Source organism: Lithobates pipiens, unplaced genomic scaffold (assembly GCF_037356315.1).
Source record: "Lithobates pipiens isolate NorthernLeopardFrog02 unplaced genomic scaffold, aLitPip1_a1.2 Scaffold_174, whole genome shotgun sequence".
Taxonomy (NCBI): Eukaryota; Metazoa; Chordata; class Amphibia; order Anura; family Ranidae; genus Lithobates; species Lithobates pipiens.
This window is the reverse complement of record NW_027507756.1, coordinates 448,576-474,245: the sequence shown is the minus strand read 5'-3', so window position 1 is coordinate 474,245 and position 25,670 is coordinate 448,576. Positions and strand designations below refer to the sequence as shown.

General features: G+C 49.2%; 1 protein-coding gene and 1 long non-coding RNA gene across 2 annotated transcripts; both read right to left on the bottom strand.

The window, feature by feature from the left end:
• Positions 1-478: 478 nt before the first annotated feature.
• Positions 479-15,850, bottom strand: LOC143986642 (uncharacterized). The gene is made up of 4 exons (XR_013276563.1): positions 15,802-15,850; positions 12,221-12,302; positions 1,022-1,195; positions 479-807 (listed from the first exon to the last, which is right to left on the bottom strand). It is a non-coding gene; the product is annotated as an uncharacterized LOC143986642 (long non-coding RNA).
• Positions 15,851-19,008: 3,158 nt separating this feature from the next.
• LOC143986641 (galectin-1-like) lies at positions 19,009-23,206 on the bottom strand. Its single transcript, XM_077485051.1, has 4 exons — positions 23,179-23,206; positions 20,738-20,817; positions 19,728-19,887; positions 19,009-19,337 (listed from the first exon to the last, which is right to left on the bottom strand). Exons 1-4 carry the CDS (start codon positions 23,188-23,190, stop codon positions 19,194-19,196), a joined length of 396 nt encoding a protein of 131 aa, XP_077341177.1. The 5' UTR covers positions 23,191-23,206; the 3' UTR covers positions 19,009-19,193.
• Between the last annotated feature and the right edge of the window lie 2,464 nt (positions 23,207-25,670).

The following is a 25,670-nucleotide window of genomic DNA, read 5'->3' as shown; positions in this document are numbered from 1 at the left end:
GTTATAAAACGGGAACTCCCAAACACTGGGAACAAATGAGAGAGGGCCTAATTTTGCAGTCAAAAGACCGACTTTACTGAGTTAGCAAGACATTTCTGAGCAACTGTTGGCACTTTAGCTGTAAAGATGGCAGGACCTCAAACTGGGACATGTTTTGTGCCGACAGCTGGGGGCTTTGAAAACCAAGGGGGTGGAATCCTGACCAGTTCTATTAGCCAGGCTTCAAAGCTGAAGAGATGCCATAGATCTTGTTAGAGCTGCACAATTAAAAACATCAAGAGTTATCACATTTTTTTTCACCGTTGGGATCTTGACAAGAGATCGAAAATTACATAGAAACCCCAAAACAAATAAGTGGTTGTTGCAATATTTTATGTCACACTGCATTTGAAAGACAGCTGCACAAATGTTTCTACCCGCACCACCCCCCCCCCCCCCCAAAAAATGAAGAAAAAAAAAAAAAAAAAAAAAGACACAATGGAGGTTGTTTGATTTTATTTGAAAGGTGTATGAAATCCATTTCTAGTACTGGGTAAAGCACAATGTATGGCTACATGAGCAGCAGGAACAGAGTTACAAGATAAGAATATTTGGCCACTATGGACATTTCACAGATCCTGGATAGGGACATGTGGGGGACAGGTGGTTCCTCTGTGGGATTCTTCATTTGAATGTGATGGATTTGAGCTGGAGGTCCACCAAAGACAAGTAGGAGATCACTTCTATGGGAAAGCGGACTGGAAATGAGAGAGGATTTCCGGTAGGTCGATGTATGGTGATCATGTCTTGCTCAAACTGGAAGTAAACCTGCAAGAAAAAAAAAAAAGTCATTAAGTGATCTACAAATGACTGACTTGAGGGTAAATGAGAAGACAATTATTCAGAGTCAACACACACTTTCTTATCCCCCTGTACACTTCAATGTCACACATTATTTCCTCTATCGCCTCCCCCCCGCCCTGATCAGACCAGCAGCAACCATTTTCTAGGCACCACTTCGCCCCATCCAACATAGACCTACCGTGATGTCTGACCCCTCCTGGAAGGGGGGGGGGGGGGGGGGAAGACGTTTTCCTTCAGCTCCTCACCATAGACATCGTCCACCATAGAGTTCAGGATTATCTTGCGCTCATCAAAGCGAGGGTTAAAGTGCAGCACTACATTTTTCTCATCTTTTCCCAAGTTTATGGAAAACCTAGAAAGACGGAAACAGCAATTATTCTGCTCAGCTGACCTTGTTGGATATCGTACTCAAGTCATTCACCATGGATACTTGACCATCCCCCACATTATGAATTTACATTATATCAGCTAATATTCCCTCACTGACATTTAGAATTGTAGTCACTATGGAACAATTCATCCTGGATGTTCAAAAACAGCAAAGTCATTCACGACTAGTCTCAGCTCTCTTCTCCCATCCATCCCAATAGTGAGAGGGAGAAAGGAGAGCCGAGAGTCACTACTACTTTGTGCCCTTTCTCAAGAGATATCTGCCCAAACTGTAGATAAAGTGCTTTGAGGTCCCCAGGGAGAAAAATGGCTACAGAAATTAAAAGCCAAATCCTAAATTATAAATATAAAAAGTTTATTTCATTTTTTTTGTTCACATCACTTCAATAAGTAGGGATGAGCCGAACACCCCTTTTTAAAGTGTAGCTCCAGTCTATTTTTAAGCTCTTTGGAAAACATAGGGAAGGGTTATCACCCCTGTATAATTTGTTTTGCCGTCCATCTTTTTTCATCTCACTTGCTGTTGTCTCCTTCCGTTTGAAAGTTGGATGTTTGAAAGTTGGATGTTTGAAAGTTGGATGTTTGAAAGTTGGATGTTTGAAAGTTGGATGTTTGAAAGTTGGATGTTTGAAAGTTGGATGTTTGAAAGTTGGATGTTTGAAAGTTGGATGTTTGAAAGTTGGAAAGTTGGATGTTTGAAAGTAGGGGCCTGCCCTATATGCTCTGCAGAAATGGCGGAACAAGGTGTTGGTTTTGCCACAACATTGTAAGCCCTCAAAGTGACTCTTGGTGGGCGCTGGAGCGCCCTGCTGTGAACGATTATATCAAGAATTGTAATTACATGCCATTGTTGAACAGTGATAGAAAAATTTACCTTTGGTGGTTGTGGTGCCACAACACTACAAGTCCAGTTACTCTGGGTGGGCACAGGAACGGGCCCTCCTGTGAACTATTATATCAAGAATTGTAATTACATGCCCCTGTTAAACAGGGGCTGAAAAATTGGGCCTTAGGCACTGGTGCCACGACACTGCAACCTCTCCCATATACTCTAGTTGTGGTGCAGGAATGAGCCCTGCTGAAAAGCATCAAAAATTGTAATTAAACGCCCCTGTTAAACAGGGGCTGAAAAATTGGGCTGGTGGCATCACCCAGAACCAAAAATGTTCTTCAAACATATCAGCGGAGGAGGAAGAGGATATACAATCAACATAAAAGGACAGTCACTCCGCATCAGAAGTCTTGAAGGGATGTGATATTTAAAAAAAAAATTATTCAGTTACATCAGCTTCAGGTGCTTGGTAGCTGTGGGTGATCCGAGACTGATTCATCTTTATGAAGGTCAGTCGATCAACTGATGCGGTAGACAGGTGCACCCTGTGATTGGTAACAAAGCCACCAGCAGCACTGAAGGTCCGTTCCGAAACAACGCTGGATGCAGGATAGGCCATTAGCTCAGTTGCATACTGTGCAAGCTCTGGCCAGTGATTCATCTTCAAGACCCAGAAAACCTTTCGGTGGGAAAGGTGTCTAAGTCTGACCTTGCCCCTAGGTAATTCTGCACCATGTAAATCAGACGCTGGCGATGGTTGCTGGAACCGATCATACCTTGGGGCTGCGGACTAAAAAAAAAAAAAAATAATAATAATAAAATAAAAAAAAATTGTCTGAACGCATCAGTCAGACGGCCACCTTCTCCACCGCTCCTTCTGACCGATGCCTCAGCAACATGTCCAGGACCAGGAGTTTGTAACCTCCCAGTCTCTGGGAACACGTTGCACAGACCTTTCTGCAAGGCCTCCCGGAGATGTCTCATCCTCTGCGACGGCAAGATAAGGTGGGCAACCTTACCCTTGTACCGTGGATCAAGGAGTGGCCAGCCAGTAATTGTCCCTCTCCTTGATCCGAAAAATATGAGGATCCTTCCGCAGGCTCAGGGAGGCCATGCAGCGTAGGTTAGCTGAGGCATTCGGTCCGGAGTCCCCTGGGTCACTAAGGACAACATGATCCGCAGCTACCTCCTCCCAGCCACGTACAAGTCCATGGGTTTCTTGGGACTGTAAATCATCCCTACAAGACGGCTGCTGCTGATGCTGAGTGCCAGCCTCCACCTCCATGCTGACACAATCATCCTCCTCATTCTCTTCCTGTGTGATGGGTGGCACAGCAGGAACACTGTCTGGATAAAGGGGGCCTTGAGAGGCAAGGAAAATTAGAGTTACGCTTACCGGTAACGTCTTTTCCAGTAGTCTTTCAGGACAGCCACTATGAGAGATAGACTCCTCCTCTTCCTCTGGAAACACTGCGCCAGCCCATAAATTCTTACTTCCCCTGCCGGACCTCAGTTTATATCGAGAATACCTCCGGCCAGCTGGGGAGACACAAGAACACATTAACAACATATTCATCAAATACCATTATCTTGCTGCGCTCTGGTCTTTTGTAAGACTCCCCCCAATTTTAAGGTGGGAACTAGGGCTGTCCTGAAAGACTACTGGAAAAGACGTTACCGGTAAGCGCAACTCTAATTTTCCCTAATCGTCTTTCAGGACAGCCACTATGAGAGGATAAGCGAGCACTTACCAGTTAGGGTGGGACTACAGCTTGCAAGACCTTTCGCCCAAAGGTCTGCTCACCTGCCGACACCAGATCCACTCTGTAGCGTTTTACAAAAGTGGAATAGCTGGACCATGTTGCTGCTCTGCAAATCTGCTCTGGCGTTGCTCCCGCTCTTTCTGCCTGGGAGGCTGCCATAGCTCTAGTGGAGTGTGCTTTAATACCCACTGGGATTTCTTTCCCTGCAACTAAATAAGCCTGCTCGATGGCTACTCTAAACCACCTAGCAATAGTGCGCCGGGACGCCTTACAACCTTTCCTGGCCCCGGAAAACAAAATAAATAAGGAATCTGACCTTCTAAATGACTTGGTCAGTTCCAGATAGTGTAGGATACATCTCCTAACATCCAAATAATGGAATTTTAGTTCCTTCTCACCGGAGGGATTGGGACAAAAAGAGGGCAAAACAATTTCCTGGCTTCTATGAAAGCTGGATGCCACTTTCGGCAAAAAGGCTGGATCGGTCTTCAAAACTATCCGATCCGGAAAAATAATGCAAAAGGGAGCCCTGACTGATAAGGCCTCCATCTCACTGACCCTCCTAGCAGTTGTCACTGCTACCAGAAACACTGTCTTCAGAGTAAGCTCTCTCAGAAAACACTCCTTTAAAGGCTCAAAGGGGGGTCCAGTTAAGCTCTGCAAAACTAAAGATAAATCCCATCTGGGAAAGGACAGACCCTGGACCGGTCTCTGTCTGGACAGGGCTCTAAAGAACCTGACTACCCATGGGTTGGCAGCCAAATGATCCTCTAAATAAACACTGAGGGCTGATACTTGACCCCTAAGGGTACTAATGGATAAGCCCTTATCTGCCCCACATTGTAAAAATTCCAACACTGCGGAGGAGCTCCGTACTGGGAAAGAGTTCTCTGCGCACCACTTGTTGAAACGCAACCAGACCTTTTCATAGATCTGGCGAGTTTCCTTTTTCCTACTGTCCAGGAGGGTAGAAACTAGTCTCTGTGAAAATCCCTTAGATTTTAATAAACCCTCCTCAGTAGCCAGGCCGCAAACTTCCACTGGCGTACCTGTGGGCAGAGGACTGGCCCCTGAGAGAGGAGGTCGTCCCGAGGGGGCAAGAGTAAGGGAGGTTCTACCGCCAACTGTTTTAGCATTGAGAACCATGCTCTCTTGGGCCAATGTGGAGCCACCAGAATCAGAGATGTGCTTTCCATCTGAAACTTTCTCAGAACTGCTGGCAACAACGCTGGAGGTGGGAAGGCATAGCAAGTTCTGAAGTGCCAATTCTGGCTCAAAGCGTCCACCCCTAAGGCTCCTTCTCCCCTTTTTAGGGAGAAAAAACAGGGGGTTTTTGCATTGTTTCTGGACGCGAACAGGTCCACCTCCGGAGACCCCCATCTCCTTATTATGAGATTGAAGACCTCCTGGTTGAGAACCCAATCGCCCTCCCTCAGCCTCTTTCGGCTGAGAAAGTCTGCTACCACGTTTTTCTCTCCCCTCAGAAAAACTGCTGAGAGCGAAAGGGTGTAGGTTTCGGCCCAGGACAGAATCTGTCGCTAAAGACAACAGGGTTCCGCTTCTCGTGCCACCCTGTTTGTTCAAATAGGCCACTACGGAAGAGTTGTCCGACCGCACCTGAATGTGGTGACCCCGGAGCTCTTTTTTGAAGAATTTGAGGGCTAGTCCCACTGCCCTTAGTTCTTTCCAGTTGGACGATCGAGTCAACTCGCCGTCCCCCCAAGTGCCCTGGGCTAGAAGGGAACCCAAATGTGCCCCCCAACCTTTTCCACTTGCGTCTGTGGTTACTACCCGAGAAATCGGGATGAGCCACAGACGACCTTGCGACAGATTTGTCACTTTCCTCCACCACCAGAGGGATCTCTTTACCTGGTGTGGAATATGAACTAGGGTGTCTAGGGCCTCCTGACTGTGGTCCCATACCCCTAGGATGAAGGACTGTAGGGGACGAAAGTGTAGCCCTGCCCACTGCACTGCTGGAAGGGTGGATGTAAGGAGACCCAGTACTGACATCAGAACCCTTATGGAAACCAGCTGGTTGCTCTGAAGAGAGGCCACCGCACTGTCCAGTTTTTGTACCTTTTCTCTTGGTAGAAAAACTCTCAACAGTGTCGAGTCCAACAGGAAACCTAGATAGGAGATCTGTTGTGAGGGGATCAGGCTGGATTTTTCCAAGTTCAGAAGCCACCCCAGGTCTGTAAGGACCCCTTTGGTTAGATCGAGATCCCTGACCAACTGTGTTGGGGATGCTGCAAATAAAAGCAGGTCATCCAGGTAGGCAATTATACATATCCCCTGGAGCCGAAGAAAGGCCATGGCTTCTGCCAGGACTTTGGTAAATATGCGGGGTGCAGAGGATAGCCCGAATGGCAGGGCCTGAAATTGAAAGTGTATTGTTTCTCCGCCCAGATCTATGGCAAGGCGTAGAAACCTCTGCGAGGCTTCCGCTATAGGGATGTGTAAATACGCATCCCGTAGATCCAGGGATACCATTAAACAGTTGTGGGGCAGAAGCGCCTTTACTGAAAAGATCGATTCCATGCGGAATCTTTTGTATGTCACTGAAGCGTTCAGGGGCTTTAAGTTCAGAATCAACCTGAACTTCCCTGAGGGTTTTTTCACTATGAAGATGTGAGAATAAAACCCCCTTCCCTCTTCTGCTTTTGGGACCCTGAGAATAACATCCTGATTCTCCAATTCCCTCAGAGCTTCTAGCAAGGCCTCGGCCTTTACCATGCACCTGGGTAGATGCGTGACAAGGAGCCTTTGAGGGGGTGGTCTTAGGAATTCCAAGAGGTACCCCCTTCTTATTACCCCTAAAATAGATTGGGGGATATTGTCTCCCACTGTGGAAGAAAGGCCCCCAGTCTTCCTCCCACTGTAGCTGGAAAGTCATTGGGTTTTACGGGGCTGGATAGGAGGGCGAAAAATCGCCCCTCCTCTGCCCCTGCCTCTTTGGGGCCAGGTTCTCTTTTTCCCCCCTGGTTTAGAGGTTTCCCTACGCCCCTGCGGGCGAAACCCCTTTTTTGTTGGTACGGGGGTTTTCCGTTTGAGAGGAAAGGACTTTTTCCTGTCCGCTGTCCGGTCTAGAACCGTCTCCAGCCCTAGGCCAAACAGGAGGTCCCCCGTCAGGGGTATCCCACATAGCTTTATCTTGGAGGAATTATCCCCTGGCCATGTTTTTAACCAGAGGGCCCTTCTGGCCGAATTGGCTAGAGCCGCCGTTCTGCCCGACATGCGGACGGACTGAGCAGAGGCATCAGCTATGTAAGTGATCCCTCGCAGCATAGTAGGGAAGGATGACAGAATGGTTTCCTTATCTGTTCCTGCCTCAATATGTTGTTGGATCTGTGAGAGCCAGTGCTCTAAATTGCGAGCCACAACTGTAACTGCCATTTCAGGCTTTAAATTGCCGATAGCCGAGTCCCACGTCTTTTTAAGCAGGGAGTCAATCCTTTTGTCCATGACATCTGCCAAGGCCCCCATGTCTTCAAACGCCAAATCTGTGTGTCTGGAGACCTGGGAGAACGCGGCATCCAATTTGGGACTTTTATTCCAAAGGCATGCCGGGTCCTCTGAAAATGGGAACCTTCTTTTGAGGGATCTAGATAAAAAGGGTTTTCTCTCCGGATCCTGCCACTCTTTTTTAACTGTTTCCATTAAAACTTCGTGTACTGGAAACACCCTTCTTTTTGGCTCCCCTAAACCTGAATACATTTGGTCATGCAGGGTTAGGGGCTTTTTATCCGTCTGGATACCGAGGGTTGCATAAATTGCCTTTAAGAGGTCCTCTACCTCATCAAGGGATAACATATCTGGAGGCTTTCCTGGATCCGTCCTGGTCCTCCCCCTCGGAACCCTCCTGGGAATCGGAAGAGGAACTGTCTGGAAGTTCCCTACCTGTCCCTGAAGGTCCTGCAACCTCTGTCCCCCCTGTACTAGCAGGTTGGACTGGAGCAGAACTCTGTGCTAGAGGTGGGGTTGTATCCTGGGGAGATGGACCCGTGGGAAGCTGAAATTTTTCAAAAAGGGACCTAAAAGAAGAGAAGGTGGACGAGAGCTCCTTGACTGAAGCTGCTAGTCCTGACTCCTGTTCAGATTCCCTTTCCCTAACGAGGGAGTCAATACAGCCTTGCACAACACTTTGGTCCAAGATTCCCCTAAAATGTCCCTACAGGAGGCACACTTCTTTTTAGAGCTATGCGTAGACCTAGTTTTTTTTCCGTAGCTTTCTAAAAAAAAAAAAAAAAAAAAAAAAAAAAAGGAAAAAAGAAAAAAACAGAAAAAGACAAAGTCAATCAAAAGCTCGGGATACAACCCTGGGAGTGCACTAGACCCGTTTTTAAAACGAAGGGATCTGAGCCTCCCCTCCCCCCTGGCCACCCAGGGGGCTGCCCCCCCACCCATGATAGAACCATACATTGGGGTGGGGGGATCCTAGATAGAGAGTACCCCTCCCCAGGGCGCTCTTACCTTAGGAATGCTGGAGATAGAGTCTGTCGTTTGAGCCTCAGCTTCCGACATGACTGCAGGTGGCTGCTTACTACAGAGTTCCACGTTGCCTGTGCACGTTCTGAACTCATCTCCAGCTTGTGCCCGGCCCTCCTATCAGCTCCACGACCCGGAAACGGAAGTCGATCGTATTTCGAGGTCAAGCCTTCGTTTTCCGCCGGATACGACGTCGCCCGTCGTTCGGTTCAAAGAAAAAAAAGGGGCGGACTGTACCCATGTACAGGGAAATCTTCCGAACGGCTTGCCAGCTGCGTCCCTGTAGACGCGATAGGAGTCCCCCATGACCTGAAGCCGCGCTCGACTCGGAAGGGGTGGCAGTACCTGGTGAGGTAAGTAAACCGTTCGACCCGTCCGACACGCGGACGTTGGTTTCGAACGGTTTGAATCCAGCTTTCTCCAAACGAAGCCCCTGCTTCTTTCAACCGGGTTCTTTTAACGACAAAACGGCCACAGCCTCCCCAGCTGATCGGCCTGGTTCCTTGCACAGTGTCTCCCCGCCGGAGGAAACACTAATAACTGAAGTCCGGCAGGGGAAGTAAGAATTTATGGGCTGGCGCAGTGTTTCCAGAGGAAGAGGAGGAGTCTATCTCTCATAGTGGCTGTCCTGAAAGACGATTAGGGAAATCCTCATTTTGCCCCTGTTCTGTCTCAAGTTCCCTGTCCATTATTCCCACGCAGCATATGCTCCAACAGGTGGACAAGAGGTACAGTGTCACTGATGCATGCACTGTCACCACTCACCATCCTTGTGGTCTCCTCAAATTGTGACAGGACAGTGCATGCATCCCTGATCATGCCCCACTGGTGTGGTGAGAAAAAAAAAAAAAAAAAAAAAAAAACAGAGCTCCCCTGACTCTGTCCTGGTGCCGTAGTCGCACAGGTACTCATTGATGGCCCTCTGCTGCGTGTGCAGCCGCTGCAGCATGGCCAATGTTGAGTTCCACCTGGTGGGTATGTCACATATAAGGCGGTTCTTAGGCAGGTTCAGCTCCTTTTGGAGCTCAGCCAGCCGAGCACAGGCATTAAATGATGGGTGGAAATGCACAGACTTTCCTGGCCTGCTTCAGGACATCCTGTAAGCCCGGGTACCTGCCCAAGAACCGCTGCACTGCCAGGTTAAGGACGCGAGCCACACAGGACACATGGGTCAGTTGTCCCTGTCAGAGGGCGGAGAGGAGGTTGGTGCCATTGTCGCAAACCACCATTCCTGGCTTAAGCTGGCGTGGCGTCAACCACCTGTCGGCTTGCCCCTGCAGAGCTGACAAAACATCTGCCCCAGTGTGGCTCCTGTCCCCCAAACAAACCAGCGCAAGCACGGCATTGCATAGTTTTGCCTGCGTACTTGCGTAGCCCCTGGAACGCCTACAGAGCACTGCTGGTTCTGAGGACAGAGCACTGGAAGAGGCCATGGAGGAAGAAGAGGGGGGGGTGGAGGAGAGAGGTGTGTCACAACCAATAGTAGCATTTTGGAGGCGTGGTGGCGGAACCACCTCCAACACTACTGCACCTTGTTCTGCATCCTTTCCAGCTTCCGTAAGAGTGACCCAATGGGCCGTAAAAGACAGGTAACGTCCCTGCCCATGCGTCAGCAGTAATATGCACCTTACCACTGACCGCCCTGTCCAGCGAGGCAAGGACATAGCCTTCCACATGCCGGTAGAGAGCCGGAATCGCCTTCCGTGAGAAAAAGTGGCATTTGGGGACCTGCCACTGAGGAACCGCACATTGTACAAACTCACTGAAGGGGGCCGAGTCTACCAACTGAAAAGGCAGCAGTTGAAGTGCTAGCAATTTAGCCAAGCTAGCATTCAACCACTGGGCATGTGGATGGCTGGGAGTGAACTTCTTTCAACGGTCCAGCAGCTGGGGCAGGGACATTTGCCTGCTATAATTGGATGTGGGTGTACTGCTAGCAGAGTGCCCGGAGGCACTTGGCTGTGACACACCCAATTCTACACCTTCATTCCTCTCAGAGCAGGTTTCAGAGAGGACTGAAGGTCTAGTGGGGTTGGAGATCCCAGCTGATGAGGAGCAAGGAGAGGTCCGCTTTGTTCTTTGGTGTGGGTCTTTGAGGTATGCTTGCCAACAAGCTGCATGGCAGGTCAACATATGTCTGGTCAAGCATGTGGTGCCCAAGCAGCTGATGTTTTGGCCACGTGAGATACGCTTGAGACATATGTTGCAAATAGCAGCGGTGCGATCTGATGCACTTGTCTCAAAAAAGGCCCACACCAAAGAACTTTTAGAATAACGCGCAGAGGCAGCGCCCTGCACAGGCAGAGCTCTGCGGTGTGATTTAGTCGGTGTGCTGCCCCTAAGCTGGCCCCCAGAGGGCATCCTTCCTAGTTGGACATGTGCCTCCTCCTCCCAGGCACCCACGTGGAGTCAGTGCCCTCATCATCCCCTCCCTCTTCATCGCTGGAGTAAACCTGGCAGTATGCTGTAGCTTGTGGAACATGACTGCCAGATTGCTGTCCTTCTTGAGCATCACCTCTCTGCGCTCAAGCTACTGCCTTCCTCTAGCCGAGTATCAGCATCAGAGCCTACAAAACACTGGGCATCCTCCTGGAGCATGTACCCAACACTGTGCTCAAAGAGTTCAGGAGACTCCTCAGGAGGACGTGGTGGGTCTAGGGAAGGAGTCACTGATGACATTGAGAGGAGGGAAGACTATGCATTGGCAGCTGCTTTGCTAGTACCCTGAGCGAGAGGATGAGGAGGATGAAGAGGGCTTGGTCATCCACTCTACCAAGTCGTTGGTATGTTGCGGCTCAACAACATGTCCATCTGCCGAAAAGAAGGACAAGCACGTCCCATGGCCACGTGCTGACGAAGATGCACCGCGTCCACGACCAGCACTGTTGTCTCTAGACACAGAGCCTGCTTGCCCTCTTTTATCAGCTCGTGCCTGTCTGCCTCTCCTTGCTGGCCTTCCAGACATGGTAGTGGCCTGAAGGGAGATGGGAAAACCAGCAATTGGGTAGTGTATGTTGTGACACACACACACACACACACACACACACACGGCTCAATTAGAGAAGAGCTATGTAGGTGATATAACGGTGTATACTGTGTTCAGGGCACACAGACAACCACTACAGAAGAGCAAGAACGCTAAATCGTCCGATAACGAACGGTGTATACTGTGTTGAAGGTACACAGAACACCCACTAACTCCTACAGACGCCAACACACTACACTAGGCCGCCACGCTGGCGGCCTTATATAGTGTGGGGCATGTACTACACAGCCTGAGCTATGATTGGCCAAGCATGCGGGGTCACAGTGCATGCTTGGCAAATCATAAGCCAGCAATGCACTGCGATGGTGCAGTGCATTGTGGGCAGTGAGCACCACACGAATTTGGAGCGAATGGCCCATAACGTTCGGTATTTGCCGAACAGCTGATGTTCGAGTCAAACGTATGTTCAACACGAAGCTCATCCCTATCCATAAGGTGTCACCATCCTCTGAAGGGCCATTAGTCCTGGAAATTCCGCCAACCCCCATGGGGTGTATGTACCATCGCAGGGAAGAGGTCTGCCAATCAGACCAGTGGAGGGATGGAGGACTGGTAGACAGAGCGTAGATGGGAGTCACAGGATTGTCAGTTGTCATATTTCAGATGATGGCTGACAAGTTGGACAAGTTTTATCCAGGATGACATTTTGTCACAAATGTTGAAGCTAAATTAGCTCCAATCAAATCAATTTGATGTCTGGTATTATTTGAGGGACCAAATTCCCAGTGAGGGGTCAGTAGGATGGACTGTACACAGAGCACACTTCTACAAGTTGTAAATTTGGCAAATTCCAGTATTATACAGAGATCAGACGTATATATTATACAATAAGTAGCCAAGGATAAAATCTTCACCTACCTTTTACATCCCTCCGGAATGAAGCCCCCCCCACCTCCACGGAGTGACCGGGTTTGAGGCTGAAGTTATACAAGACAACCGTCTGTATGGGAGAAAGGGGAAAAATTTACTACAAAACCCGTATACTAGAGGGGCAGGGCCGTCTTACCGAGATCAGCCCAGGGGCCCCAGATAAACATGGGGGGGGGCCCCCCTCCTAATCAGGGCCAGTCGTATCTAGAGTGACGATAATCGGCACTGCAGGGTGGAATTGTATACTGCAGCCCTCAAATGGTTGATTGGGAGCTGGTCTCCCGGTGATCACCCCGGTGGAAGAGATCAGAGGGAGGAAGAGGAGATCCGGAGATGAGAGTGCGAATAGCAGGCTCTTACAGCTTACATGAAATTGCCTCTGCTCTGCGTCACAGCCACGCCCCCTCCTGACCCCGCGCCTGTGATAGGTAGAACATCTCAGCATTGGACCTGCATTCTGTCTATCACAGGCGCGGGGTGAGGAGGGGGCGGGGCTGTGTGTGACGGCGAGCAGAACGGAGGCAATTACATATAAGCTGTAACAGCCTGCTATTCACACTCATCTCCGAATCTCCTCTTCCTCCAGTCATGATCTGGTCCACCATCTCTTCCTCCGCCATGGGGAGGCTGCAGTGATGGGCACAGTGAGGCTTTATACTTTTATTCTTGAGTGCACAAAATAAAATAAAAATTTTGACAGGCTTGTAGGGGCCCCAGAGAATTACTCTGCCCATGGGCCCATGATGCCTTGAATATGGCCCTGTACAGGGGATGATTATTACACCCTGTATACAAGAGGGGGGGGTAGGATTGTTACACCCTGTATACTAGAGAAGGTGGGGGGGGAAGGATTATTACACCCTGTATACTGGAGGGAGGATTATTACACCCTGTATACTGGAGGGAGGGGGAGGGAGGATTATTACACCCTGTATACTGGAGGGAGGGAGGATTATTATTACACTCTGTATACTAGGGGGAGGGAGGGAGAGGATTATTATTACACTCTGTATACTAGGGGGAGGGAGGGAGAGGATTATTACACCCTGTATACTAGAGGGGGGAGGGGGAGGATTATTACACCCTGTATACTAGAGGGGGGAGGGGGAGGATTATTACACCCTGTATACTAGAGGGGGGGGAGGAGGGGAGGATTATTACACCCTGTATACTAGAGGGGGGGAGGAGGGGAGGATTATTACACCCTGTATACTAGAGGGGGGGGGAGGGGAGGATTATTACACCCTGTATACTAGAGGGGGGGGGGAGGGGAGGATTATTACACCCTGTATACTAGAGGGGGGGGGGAGGATTATTACACCCTGTATACTAGAGGGGGGGGGAGGGGAGGATTATTACACCCTGTATACTAGAGGGGGGGGGAGGGGAGGATTATTACACCCTGTATACTAGAGGGGGGGGAGGGGAGGATTATTACACCCTGTATACTAGAGGGGGGGAGGGGAGGATTATTACACCCTGTATACTAGAGGGGGGGGAGGGGAGGATTATTACACCCTGTATACTAGAGGGGGGGGGGGAGGATTATTACACCCTGTATACTAGAGGGGGGGGGGGGAGGATTATTACACCCTGTATACTAGAGGGGGGGGGGGGGAGGATTATTACACCCTGTATACTAGAGGGGGGGGGGGAGGATTATTACACCCTGTATACTAGAGGGGGGGGGGGAGGATTATTACACCCTGTATACTAGAGGGGGGGGGGGAGGATTATTACACCCTGTATACTAGAGGGGGGGGGGGGAGGATTATTACACCCTGTATACTAGAGGGGGGGCAGGATTATTACACCCTGTATACTAGAGGGGGGGCAGGATTATTACACCCTGTATACTAGAGGGGGGGCAGGATTATTACACCCTGTATACTAGAGGGGGGGCGGGGGAGGATTATTACACCCTGTATACTAGAGGGGGGGCGGGGGAGGATTATTACACCCTGTATACTAGAGGGGGGGCGGGGGAGGATTATTACACCCTGTATACTAGAGGGGGGGGCGGGGGAGGATTATTACACCCTGTATACTAGAGGGGGGGGGGGGGAGGATTATTACACCCTGTATACTAGAGGGGGGGGAGGATTATTACACCCTGTATACTAGAGGGGGGGGAGGATTATTACTCCCTGTATACTAGAGGGGGGGGGAGGATTATTACTCCCTGTATACTAGAGGGGGGGGAGGATTATTACACCCTGTATACTAGAGGGGGGGGAGGATTATTACACCCTGTATACTAGAGGGGGGGGAGGATTATTACACCCTGTATACTAGAGGGGGGGAGGATTATTACACCCTGTATACTAGAGGGGGGGGGGGGTAGGATTATTACACCCTGTATACTAGAGGGGGGGGGAGGATTATTACACCCTGTATACTAGAGGGGGGATTATTACACCCTGTATACTAGAGGGGGGGGGAGGATTATTACACCCTGTATACTAGAGGGGGGATTATTACACCCTGTATACTAGGGGGGGGATTATTACACCCTGTATACTAGGGGGGGGGGATTATTACACCCTGTATACTAGGGGGGGGGGGGATTATTACACCCTGTATACTAGGGGGGGGGGGATTATTACACCCTGTATACTAGGGGGGGGATTATTACACCCTGTATACTAGGGGGGGGGGATTATTACACCCTGTATACTAGGGGGGGGGGGATTATTACACCCTGTATACTAGGGGGGGGGGATTATTACACCCTGTATACTAGAGGGGGGGGGGATTATTACACCCTGTATACTAGAGGGGGGGGGGGGATTATTACACCCTGTATACTAGAGGGGGGGGGGGATTATTACACCCTGTATACTAGAGGGGGGGGGATTATTACACCCTGTATACTAGAGGGGGGGGGATTATTACACCCTGTATACTAGAGGGGGGGGGATTATTACACCCTGTATACTAGAGGGGGGGGGGATTATTACACCCTGTGTACTAGAGGGGGGGGGATTATTACACCCTGTATACTAGAGGGGGGGGGGGGGAGGATGTTTACTACACCCCTTATATTAAAAAGGCAGGTCATCATCATTTATACACCCAGCAACACCATACTAACCACATGAAGCATCACCATACCATTGCCCAGACCCAGCAACCCTATACCAATCTATACCTACCACCCTTCATTCTCAAACCCTATTCCTTCCACTTACCATCCCCAACAGCACTATTTGCATGACAGCCCAAACACCAACTGCACCATACCCACACCCAACAACTAGGGTTGCCACATCATCCCTTTAACCCAGGACACATATGAATTACACGGGTTCTGAGGCTGATTTAATGCAGATAAAGGTACCAAGTGAGTGTAATTAATGTGTGTCCTGGATTAAAGGGATGATGTGGCAACCCTACCAACAGCCCTACATCACCCCATGTCCTCACCCATCAACCCTATACCCACCACCACCATCCATACTCAGCAACCCAACCCTCTCCACACCATACAGCACTACACCCACCACTGCCTTCAGCCCACACAACCCATTTTCTCAGCTTTTGCAGCTTTCATCGGTACTCATACTCACATTATCTGCCATGCTGCTTTCCTATCAGACAAACTTCTGAGCAGCTGCACTTCTACCTCTTCATATATAGGAGGTCTGCTGGGGGCGGAGCCAGTCAGGAGGGAGGAGTCACCCCGCCCAGCGCTCCCTGGACTGAGAATTCATTACAGAGAATGAATGAAATGTGGATGGGGTGTGACTGAGCATGGGGCGCCCATCGTCACTCTGCTGGGGTGTCACCACTCACCACAAACAACAAGGGGGCAAAAGATGACCGTCCTCAAAGTCATTTCTACAACACAAAGGGGGGAGATTTACTAAGACTGGAGAGTGCAAAACCTGGTGCAGCTGTGCATGGGAGCCAATCAGCTTCTCACTTCAGCTTCATCAATTAAGCTTTGCCAAAAAAAATCCTGAAACTGATTGGTTTCTATGCAGAACTGTACCGGATTCTCTACTCTCCGGCTTTAGTAAACCGACCCCAAAGTAACAATTTCCATTCCCTGCCCCCCACCTCGCAGGCTATGGGCAGTATGTGATGTCTGTGTATATGGCTATGAGTGGTGTGGGACATCTCTGCACCTGGGAATGGGCAGGGTGGGGCAATTGTACACTTGGGTACGGGTGGCTTGCAATGTCTGTGCACCAGGCTATGGGTGGCTTGCAATGTCTGTGCACCAGGCTATGGGTGGCTTGCAATGTATGTGCACCTGGCTATGGGTGGCTTGCAATGGCTGTGCACCAGGCTATGGGTGGCTTGCAATGTATGTGCACCTGGCTAGGGATATTTGTGCACCTGGCTATGGGTGGCTTGGGATATTTGTACACCTGGCTATGGGTGGCTTGGGACATCTTTGCATCTAGCTATGAGTGTTGTATGATGCCTGTACAATTGGCTATGAGAGATGTTTGACATCTGTGCACCTGGCTATGGATGGCATGGAATGTCTATGCACCTGGCTATGAGAGGTGTGGGACAAATTATTCTCTGTGCCTTATCTACATGAAATCAGCCTCACAACCCGTGTAATTCATATGTGTTCAGGTTTAAAGGGATGAGGTGGCAACTCTAAGCACTTCTCCATGTATACTAAGTCCTCACCATTAGTGTCCATCACCTCATCACAGGACCTGCAGCTGAGGGGGATGAAGACACCTTCCATAGCAATGTTTCTCAACTCCAATCCTCAAGGCGCCCCAACAGCGGCTGCAGAGATCGGGCAATGTCTCACTGCCTGTGAATAGCGCAGCGCTGCGCCGACTTCCTGGCGGGCTCTGCACATGGACATGCGAACACGCCTGAGCTCATCCCTACGTCTTAGTAGCTCTGGGGCATCTCGCTCCCATGCCCCATCTCTAGAGGATGGCTTTCTCTAAAAGGGGAGCTGTAGAGGAGGGCAGAGATATTTTTTTGTTTTGATGAAGGTAACCAGGGCTTTTTTTCAGCGGGAATGTGGGGGGAACGCAGCTCCGGAACCTCCAGCACTGAATGTTGAATGAATATTGAAGCTGACTGCTGTGGTGATCTATTGTCACTGGGAATCAATTTTTTTTGTGGGGGTCTATTGTTGCTGGGGGGAGTTCTGTCATGTGTTGGGGGATCTATTGTTGCTGTGGTGGGGTCTATCAAATTCCATACAATTTAGTAGCACAAAATGATCCTTGGTTCTGTACTCGATATAAAAAAAAAAAGGAGTAGATTAGAACAAAACACCCAGCCTGCATTTAATCTCGTTAGTCATAAGGTTATGGTGATTGAGGTATTTTGAGACATTCAGATTTCCTTGAATAGTTTTTAGTAGGGACCATCTAATGTAGGGAGTCCTGTGTTGTATCTCAGATAACGGTGTGTTAGCTAGGAAGTTGTAACTCGGAGGGATCTGCAGAGGGGTGAGCGGTCACCGAGCCAGTGTGGTGCGGCTGGGAATTTTAGTCCACTAGATCCAAACTTGATGTTGGTTCATTGTGACTCCTAAGACCAGCAACCTTTATCTTATTGTTATTTAATTATGAATATTATTATTGTTTCAGTTTTAAGGAATGTTAATTTTTTGGTTATTTGTTAATAAATGGCCAATGCATTCACATTTTCTCCAACGTGGCCTCATTATTTGGGTACAAGTGTTTAATTTGGGGATAGGTAGTGATTACCATGGTGTTGTGGACATTGGTGGTGCCCTAAGTCATCTGTATAGCAGACCCTCCCAAATGATGAACCTTGGCACCCCAGATGTTTTGGAACTACATTCCCCATGATGCTCTTGCACTCTGCAGTGTAGTTGAGCATCATGGGAAATGTAGTTCCAAAACATCTGGGGGTGCCAAAGTTCACCATCACTGACCTATGCAATGTTGACTATGATGAATTGTCAGTATGTGGCCTGGAGGTGAGTGAAACTAGGAGGGGGCAGCCTGACTGGGGCATGCAGAGGAGGTGGGGGTATTTAGTGGTGCGATTTTGAAGGTAGTATTCCGCTTACCAGATTGGTGGGTTGCAGAGCTGAGGGGTATTTTGAGGGAGGGGGGAGAGAATATAGAGAACAGCTTCGGCAGGTCCCTCAGTCATGCTTCCCAAGCCCAAATTGAGAAGTTTGGCAGCGCCAGGGAGATGGCTCCTAAATCTGAGCTGCCCTCTGCGGGGGTGGGAAGACTTCCACTTTATAGGTTATACTGGAGGAGATCCTCTAGTCCCAACCTCCCTAATTAAGGTAGGTTTTTGGCACAACCAAGATGCAAAACCCTGCTCTGGCCAGGGCAAGAGGACAGATTGTGGTTATAAGACAGGAACTCCCAAACGCTGGGAACAAATGAGAGAGGACCTAATTTTGCAGTCAAAAGACCAACTTTACTGAGTTAGCAAGACATTGCTGAGCAACTGTTGGCACTTTAGCTGTAAAGATGGCAGGACCTCAAACTGGGACATGTTTTGTGCCGACAGCTGGGGGCTTTGAAAACCAAGGGGGTGGAATCCTGACCAGTTCTATTAGCCAGGCTTCAAAGCTGAAGAGATGCCATAGATCTTGTTAGAGCTGCACAATTAAAAACATCAAGAGTTATCACATCCATTGGGATCTTGACAAGAGATCGAAAATTACATAGAACCCCCAAAACAAATAAGTGGTTGTTGCAATATTTTATGTCACACTGCATTTGAAAGACAGCTGCACAAATGTTTCTACCCCCACCACCCCCCCAAAAATGGAAAACCCCCCCCACACACACACACAATGGAGCTTGTTTGATTTTATTTGAAAGGTGTATGAAATCCATTTCTAGTACTGGGTAAAGCACAATGTATGGCTACATGAGCAGCAGGAACAGAGTTACAAGATAAGAATATTTGGCCACTATGGACATTTCACAGATCCTGGATAGGGACATGTGGGGGACAGGTGGTTCCTCTGTGGGATTCTTCATTTGAATGTGATGGATTTGAGCTGGAGTTCCACCAAAGACAAGTAGGAGATCACCTCTATGGGAAAGCGCACTGGAAATGAGAGAGGATTTCCGGTAGGTAGATGTATGGTGATCATGTCTTGCTCAAACTGGAAGTAAACCTGCAAGAAAGAAAAAAAAAAAAAAGTCATTAAGTGATCTACAAATGACTGACTTGAGGGTAAATGAGAAGACAATTATTCAGAGTCAACACACACTTTCTTATCCCCCCTGTACACTTCAATGTCACACATTATTTCCTCTATTGCCCCCCCTCCCCCCAATCAGACCAGCAGCAACCATTTGCTAGGCGGTATATAATAGCACACAATGGTAGCGTGATGGATGGAATCAATTGGATCTTCTATGCGGGAGGTCCTCATCCTTCATGGAATGAGCTGAAGGGGGTGACCATCATAGCAAATCCTTTATACCCTTCACCTAACCCATCATTCAGAGACGTGCCCAATATGCACAAGGATACCACTTTGCCCCATCCAACATAGACCTACCGTGATGTCTGACCCCTCCTGGAAGGGGAAGACGCTTTCCCTCAGCTCCTCTCCATAGACATCGTCCACCATAGAGTTCAGGATTATCTTGCGCTCATCAAAGCGAGGGTTAAAGTGCAGCACTATATTTTTCTCATCTTTTCCCAAGTTTATGGAAAACCTAGAAAGACGGAAACAGCAATTATTCTGCTCAGCTGACCTTGTTGGATATCGTACTCAAGTCATTCACCAGTGGTCCTCCCATGGATACTTCACCATCCCCCACATTATGAATTTACATTATATCAGCTAATATTCCCTCACTGACATTTAGAGTTGTAGCCACTATGGAACAATTCATCCTGGATGGTCAAAAACAGTGAAGTCATTGAAGACTAGTCTCGGCTCTCTTCTCCCATCCATCCCAATAGTGAGAGGGAGAGTCACTACTACTTTGTGCCCTTTCTCAAGAGATATCTGCCCAAACAGTAGATAAAGTGCTTTGAGGTCCCCAGGGAGAAAAATGGCTATAGAAATTAAAAGCCAAATCCTAAATTATAAATATAAAGTTTTATTTTTTGTTCACATCACTTCCATAAGGTGTCACCATCCTCTGAAGGACCAGAAGTCCCGGAAATTCAGCCAACCCCCATGGGGTGTATCTACCATGGCAGGGAAGAGGTCTGCCAAATCAGACCAGTGGAGGGATGGAGGACTGGTAGACAGAGTGTAGATGGGAGTCACAGGATTGTCAGTTGTCATATTTCAGATGATGGCTGACAAGTCAGACAAGTTTTATCCAGGATGACATTTTGACAACAAATGTTGAAGCTAAATTTGCTCCAATCAAATCAATTTGATGTCTGGTATTTTTTGAGGGACCAAATTCCCAGTGAGGGGTCAGTAGGATGGACTGTACACAGAGCACACTTCTACTTCTGCAAGTTGTACATTTGGCAAATTCTAGTATTATACAGAGATCAGACGTATATATTACACAATAAGTAGCCGAGGATAAAATCTTCACCTACCTTTTACATCCCTCCGGAATGAAGCCCCCCACCTCCACGGAGTGACCGGGTTTGAGGCTGAAGTTATACAAGACAGCAGTCTGTACGGGAGAAAGGAGAACATTTACTACAAAACCTGTATACTAGAGGGGCAGGGTCGTCTTACTGAGATCAGCCCAGGGGCCCCAGATGCACATGGGGGGGCCCCTCCCCAATCAGGGCCAATCGTATCTAGAGTGACGATATCAGCACTGCAGGGTGGAATTGTATACTGCAGCCCTCAAATGGTTGATTGGGAGCTGGTCTCCCGGTGATCACCCCGGTGGAAGAGAGCAGATGGAGGAAGAGGAGATCCGGAGATGTGTGAACAGGCATGTACTGGCCATCGGAACTACCGGGAGTTTCCCGGTGGGCCGATGGCTCAGTGGGCCACTCTGATGTAAGGGGGTGATGATGGGACACTCAAAATGTAAGTGGGCCGGTCTGGATGAAGTCCAGGGCCAAATTTCTGTCCCAGTCCAGCCCTGAGTGTGAATATCAGGCTCTTACAGCTTACATGAAATTGCCTCAGCTCGCCATCACACAGCCCCGCCCCCTCCTGACCTTGCGCCTGTGAGACAGAACATCCCAGCATTGGACCTGCATTCTATCTATCACAGGCGTGGGGTCAGGGCTGTGGGACGGTGAGCAGAGCGGAGGCAATTTTATGTAAGATGTAACAGCCTGCTGCTATTCACACTCCTCTCCGGATCTCCTCTTCCTCCAGTCACGATCCGGTCCAGGCTGTAGTGTTGGGCACAGTGAGGCTTTATACTTTTTATTCTCGAGTGGAAAAAAAAAATTGGGACAGACTTGTAGGGGCCCCAGAGAATTACTCTGCCCAGGGGCCCATGATGCTGTGAAGATGGCCCTGTACAGGGGGATGATTATTACACCCCGTATACTAGAGGGGGTGGAGGAGGATCATTACACCCCGTATACTAGAGGAGGATCATTACACCCCGTATACTAGAGGGAGGAGGATCATTACACCCCGTATACTAGAGGGAGGAGGATCATTACACCCCGTATACTAGAGGGAGGGGGGGGGGATTATTACACCCTGTATACTAGAGGGAGGGGGGGGGGGATTATTACACCCTGTATACTAGAGGGAGGGGGGGGGGATTATTACACCCTGTATACTAGAGGGAGGGGGGGGGGGATTATTACACCCAGTATACTAGAGGGAGGGGGGGGGGGGATTATTACACCCAGTATACTAGAGGGAGGGGGGGGGGGGGATTATTACACCCAGTATACTAGAGGGAGGGGGGGGGGGGGGATTATTACACCCAGTATACTAGAGGGAGGGGGGGGGGGATTATTACACCCAGTATACTAGAGGGAGGGGGGGGGGGATTATTACACCCAGTATACTAGAGGGAGGGGGGGGGGATTATTACACCCAGTATACTAGAGGGAGGGGGGGGGGATTATTACACCCTGTATACTAGAGGGAGGGGGGGGGGGATTATTACACCCTGTATACTAGAGGGAGGGGGGGGGGGGATTATTACACCCTGTATACTAGAGGGAGGGGGGGGGATTATTACACCCTGTATACTAGAGGGAGGGGGGGGGGGATTATTACACCCTGTATACTAGAGGGAGGGGGGGGGGGATTATTACACCCTGTATACTAGAGGGAGGGGGGGGATTATTACACCCTGTATACTAGAGGGAGGGGGGGGGGATTATTACACCCTGTATACTAGAGGGGGGGGGGGGATTATTACACCCTGTATACTAGAGGGGGGGGGGGGGATTATTACACCCTGTATACTAGAGGGGGGGGGGATTATTACACCCTGTATACTAGAGGGGGGGGGGGGATTATTACACCCTGTATACTAGAGGGGGGGGGGGATTATTACACCCTGTATACTAGAGGGGGGGCAATCTTTACTACACCCTTTATTTTAAAGGCAGGTCATCATTTATACACCCAGCAACACCATACTAACCACATGAAGCAGCACCATACCACCATTGCCCAGACCCAGCAACCCTATACCAACCACCCTCCATACTCAAACCCTATTCCTTCCACTTACCATCCCCAACAGCACTATTTGCACGACAGCCCAAACACCAACAGCACCATACCCACACCCAACAACTAGGGTTGCCACATCATCCCTTTAACGCAGGACACATATGAATTACACAGGTTCTGAGGCTGATTTAAAGCAGATAAAAAAGGTACCAAGTGAGTGTAATTAATGTGTGTCCTGGATTAAAGGGATGATATGGCAACCCTACATCATCCCATGTCCTCACCCATCAACCCTATACCCACCACCATCCATACTCAGCAACCCAACCTTCCCCACACCATACCGCACTACACCCACCACTGCCTTCAGCCCACACAACCCATTTTCTCAGCTTTTGCAGCTTCCATCAGTGCTCATACTCACATTATCTGCCATGCTGCTTTCTTATCAGACAAACTTGTAATCAGCTGCACTTCTACCTCTTCATATATAGGAGGTCTGCTGGGGGCGGAGCCAGTCAGGAGGGAAGAGTCACCCCGCCCAGCTCTCCCTGGACTGAGAATTCATTACAGAGAATGAATGAAATGTGGATGGGGTGTGACTGAGCATGGGGCGCCCATCATCACTCTGCTGGGGTGTCACCACTCACCACAAACAGCAAAAAAAGATGACCGTCCTCAAAGTCATTTCTACAACACAAAGGGGGAGATTTACTAAGACTGGAGAGTGCAAAGCCTGGTGCATCTGTGCATGGGAGCCAATCAGCTTCTCACTTCAGCTTCATCAATTAAGCTTTGCCAAAAAAAATCCTGGAAGCCGATTGGTTGCTATGCAGAGCTGCACCGGATTCTCTACTCTCCAGTTTTAGTAAACCGACCCCAAAGTAACAATTTCCATTCCCTGCCCCCCACCTCGCAGGCTATGGGCAGTATGTGATGTCTGTGTACATGGCTATGAGTGGTGTGGGACATTGTGGGGCAATTGTACACTTGGGTACTGGTGGCTTGCAATGTCTGTGCACCTGGTTATGGGTGGCTTGCAATGTCTGTGCACCTGGCTATGGGTGGCTTGCAATGTCTGTGCACCAGGCTATGGGTGGCTTGCAATGTCTGTGCACCAGGCTATGGGTGGCTTGCAATGTATGTGCACCTGGCTATGGGTGGCTTGCAATGTATGTGCACCAGGCTATGGGTGGCTTGCAATGTATGTGCACCTGGCTATGGGTGGCTTGGGATATTTGTGCACCTGGCTATGGGTGGCTTGGGACATCTTTGCATCTAGCTATGAGTGTTGTATGATGCCTGTACAACTGGCTATGAGAGGTGTTTGACATCTGTGTACCTGGCTATGGATGGCATGGAATGTCTATGCACCTGGCTATGAGAGGTGTGGGACAAATTATTCTCTGTGCCTTATCTACATGAAATCAGCCTCAGAACCCGTGTAATTCATATGTGTTCGGGTTTAAAGGGATGAGGTGGCAACTCTAAGCACTTCTCCATGTATACTAAGTCCTCACCATTAGTGTCCATCACCTCATCACAGGACCTGCAGCTGAGGGGGATGAAGACACCTTCCATAGCAATGTTTCTCAACTCCAATCCTCAAGGCGCCCCAACAGGTCATGTTTTCAGACTCTCCATTATTTTGCACAGGTGATTTGATCAGTTTCACTGCATTAGTAATTACCACAGCTGTTCCGTCTGAGGGAAATCCTGAAAACGTGACCTGTTGGGGCACCTTGAGGAGTGGGGTTGAGAAACGCTGTTCTATAGTATGTCAGACACTTCCCAATATCCCTCTGCCCAGTAGGGCATGCTCCCAGATGGCACACACATTCCCTGGTTTCCACCACTTCTCACATAAGAGGACTCTGCCCAGACCTCTCATGGTCTGCACCACCTTGTCTGTGGCTTCAGCCCTGCAAAGGGCCCTTTAGATGATTAATGCAGGTCAGGAGATGACGTCTTAGTAGGGATGAGCTCCGGCGTGTTTGCATGGTCCATGTGCAGAGCCCGCCAGGAAGTCAGCGCAGCGCTAATCACAGTCAGTGAGACGCTGCCCCGATGTGCGGCTGCAGAGATCGGCAATGTCTCACTGCCTGTGATTAGCGCAGCACTGCGCCGACTTCCTGGCGGGCTCTGCACATGGACCATGCAAACACGCCAGAGCTCATGCCTACGTCTTAGTAGCTCTGGGGCATCTCGCTCCCATGCCCCATCTCTAGAGGATGGCTTTCTCTAAAAAGGGAGCTGTAGAGGAGGGCAGAGATATTTTTTTGTTTTGATGAAGGTAACCAGGTCTTTTTTTCAGCGGGAATGTGGGGGGGAACGCAGCTCCGGAACCTCCAGCACTGAATGTATTCTATTGAAGCTGACTGCTGTGGGGGATCTATTGTCACTGGGGATCTATTTTTTTTTGTGGGGGTCTATTGTTGCTGGGGTGGTATTTTGTTGTTGGGGGGGTCCATTGTTGCTGGGGGGAGGTCTGTCATTATGTGTTGGGGATCTATTGTTGCTGTGGTGGTGTCTATCAAATTCCATACAATTTAGTAGCACAAAATGATCCTTGGTTCTGTACTCAATAAAAAATAGAGTAGATTAGAACAGAACACCCACCCTGAGTTTAATCTCGTTAGTCATAAGGTTATGGCGATTGAGATCTTCAGAGACGTTCAGATTTCCTTGAAAGTTTTTAGTAGGGACCATCTAATGTATGGAGTCCTGTGTTGTATCTCAGATAACGGTGTGTTAGCTGGGAAGTTGTAACACGGAGGTATCTGCAGAGGGGTGAGTGGTCACTGAGCCGGTGTGGTGCAGCTGGGAATTTTAGTCCACTAGATCCAAACCTGATGTTGGTTCATTGTGACTCCCAAGACCAGCAACCTTAATGTTATTATTTGATTATGAATATTG